Source organism: Austrofundulus limnaeus, unplaced genomic scaffold, assembly GCF_001266775.1.
Source record: "Austrofundulus limnaeus strain Quisiro unplaced genomic scaffold, Austrofundulus_limnaeus-1.0 Scaffold58, whole genome shotgun sequence".
NCBI classification, from domain to species: Eukaryota; Metazoa; Chordata; class Actinopteri; order Cyprinodontiformes; family Rivulidae; genus Austrofundulus; species Austrofundulus limnaeus.
Window position 1 is genome coordinate 2034475 of NW_013952460.1, and position 2569 is coordinate 2037043.

The 2569-nt window shown below is 41.4% G+C and overlaps 1 protein-coding gene across 4 annotated transcripts in view; it reads right to left on the minus strand.

The window, feature by feature from the left end:
• Positions 1-2569, minus strand: part of cntn3b (contactin 3b) — a 147668-nt gene that overhangs the window by 22350 nt on the left and 122749 nt on the right. For all 4 annotated transcript variants that reach the window (XM_014009484.1, XM_014009483.1, XM_014009481.1 and 1 more), the window contains 3 exons: positions 1936-2006; positions 1309-1543; positions 772-881 (listed from right to left, as the gene is read on the minus strand). In XM_014009484.1, coding sequence (XP_013864938.1) covers positions 772-881; positions 1309-1543; positions 1936-2006 — 416 coding nt within the window. The remainder of the gene's footprint in view (positions 1-771; positions 882-1308; positions 1544-1935; positions 2007-2569) is intronic.

The window sequence follows — 2569 nt, forward strand, 5'->3', positions numbered from 1 at the left end:
TATAAAGTTGTACAACTTCTCCTATGCTGACCCACTGGCTTTCAAGACCCAAAGGTAAAGAATTGGTTTAGTGTTTACATAGATTCCACACGTCTGATTGAGGAAATAACCATGCCACAACATGCATTTTCCTATTGGAAAACTGGTCCAGCCAACTCTGCTCTGGTGTTAATGGCAGCCCAAGTATGTGWCAATAAACCTGTAGATATGTTGATTCCAGTCAGTGAGACATGGAGCAGGATGCGGGTTGAATACCTGTGTTTAGAAGCCTGGCACAGATGCCATTCCCGACATCATGTTGCACAGAAAAAGCACGCAGTTTCATGTAAAACTGCAATCTAACCCCTATCAAACCCCATCAAGTACTCAGTAAAGTTTATTCACAAGCAATCCTTTGTGTTTGGTGACATTTGGTCACTGTTTTTGTGACAGTTACCTGATAACACTGATTTTCCTCTTGTAATGCCACCATTTATGSCTCTGGTGCTTGTTCTAAATCAAAAGTTACATACCCATTGCTGTTTTTATCTTTTTACTAAATAATGACTAAATGCTTCAATGTGCTTAATTTTATTTTGTCAATGTGTGTATTATCAAAGTCTAAAACAGAACTTCTGCAGAATGTATAGGAGTATACAGGATAATTATGTAGAGTAAGTTAGAGTCTAGGGAAAAAAACTAATCAAAGAATAACTTAATAAGCTAACAAACAATGCAAAAGCTCATTTAAGTTCTTTTAAAAAATGAGAATGATAGTGCAATGAGTCATACCTCATATCCTAGGACTCTTTCTGGGAGGTCGGGGAGAGCTTCCCAGATCACTTCAATTTGTGCTGCCGACAAACTCCGAGCTCTAACCCTCTTAGGAGCCACACCGGGGACTGCAGATATAAAGCACAACTGTGGTGAAAATCCCACMGACGCTCACAACACCATCACAAACACTAATAGCGATGAGAGGTAAAGCAGAGGATAGACCTGTAGTTTCACTRAGAAGCCATTTCCCCTGCTCTCTTTTAATGGGATCTGTGACTGACATAAGGGAAGACTATCTGCCCAGCAAATTCAATTAGCAGGATACCTCCCTGACAGCGTGGTGKGGTAAGTGTCTGCAAGGATTTCCTGTAATCTACCAGCAAGATAACTAATATCAAGTTGACATTCCCCGCTCTGAAAGGGGAGGGAAATAACAGCACTGGAGAAAAATAAATCATCATTGCAATTCAAGGTCGCAGCTGTAAGGAGAAAGATTATAGCTTGTTTCAGCGTCACTTTCTGCCAGAGAACAGTAAAAATCCTTAACTCTACCTTCTTCTGCTGAATACACAGTTGCAATAGAGCTGAATGGTCCTTCCCCTCTGTTGTTAAAGGCTCCAACTTTGACATCAAAAGGTGAGAAAGGTGGGATGGTGTCGTTGCGGAAGACATAACGGGATACGCCTGGAGTGGAGATGATCGCTCGTGTCCACGTGACTGTGCCTGCAGACCTAAAGGCGATAATGTAGCCAAAGCCCTCCCCGTTCTGCAGTTCCTCAGGCAAAGGCTGGGAGTGAAACACAGAACTGTAGTGATATTAAAACGCTTACAGACAAAAAAAACAGACAGGCCTGTCTCTGCACTTCACATTGATTTGGACTTTAGTGAACAGACAAAGCTCCTTTTCCTTCTGTTACAGACCAAAACCCCTCACAGTCACCTTTAGCTTATCTTTTCCTCTTGCATGGTTTTGTAATTGTAGCTAAAGTGCAAAACCCTTGAAATAAAGTACTCTCTGTCGTTGCTTTTGGAAGAAAAAAATGGCTCTTGGTAGCTGAGCCAGATGAGGAGTGTCTCCCTCTAATGTAGGTCATAAAATTGCTTCACTCAATTCTGCACAATTAAGCAAAACCATTACTGTGCGATCGAGAGAACCGTAAAATTTGACAGATGACTTACCTCCCATGTTATCACTAATTCAGACTTTGTGCCTCCTCCACCTCCAACATCAGTGGGAGCTGTATCAGGAACTGAGAGGTAAAACCCAAAGGGGAAGCAATTAGAAGGCAGTTTACAAAGCTCAACGAAAATCCTCAAATGCACTTGTAGCCTTATGTCAGCTTGAGCTGCCAGATTTAGACACTGTTCTAGGCCACACATATCCCCCAATTGCTGCAAACACACATTTCAGTGAATTCTGAATTACTGATATCGCCCAAATGTCACAGTGCAAATCGAGCAAGCCAGGATTCATAATATTTTGCAGATGACATTTGACTCAACCCACTCAGTTTCTATTCCCATTTGGCTGTTTGTGCACTGTAGCATGTTGGCAAAAATGAGCACTCAACCACAGCCTCATGATATCTGTTAGTAGGTGGAGCCTTGCCTTACTAACAGTGTTATTAACTAATGGCCATGCCTGTTTTATCTGTCAGGGTTTCTTTTTTTGCCCAGAAACATTTACTTGTCTTATTTTCCAAATAGCATTGCAAAAACAAGGCCCGTGGACCAAATCTGGCCCTTGTTAAAGGAGCTATCACATGTAAAGTCTACTTTTTTGAGTTTTATATCATGTTATAATATTATCCTC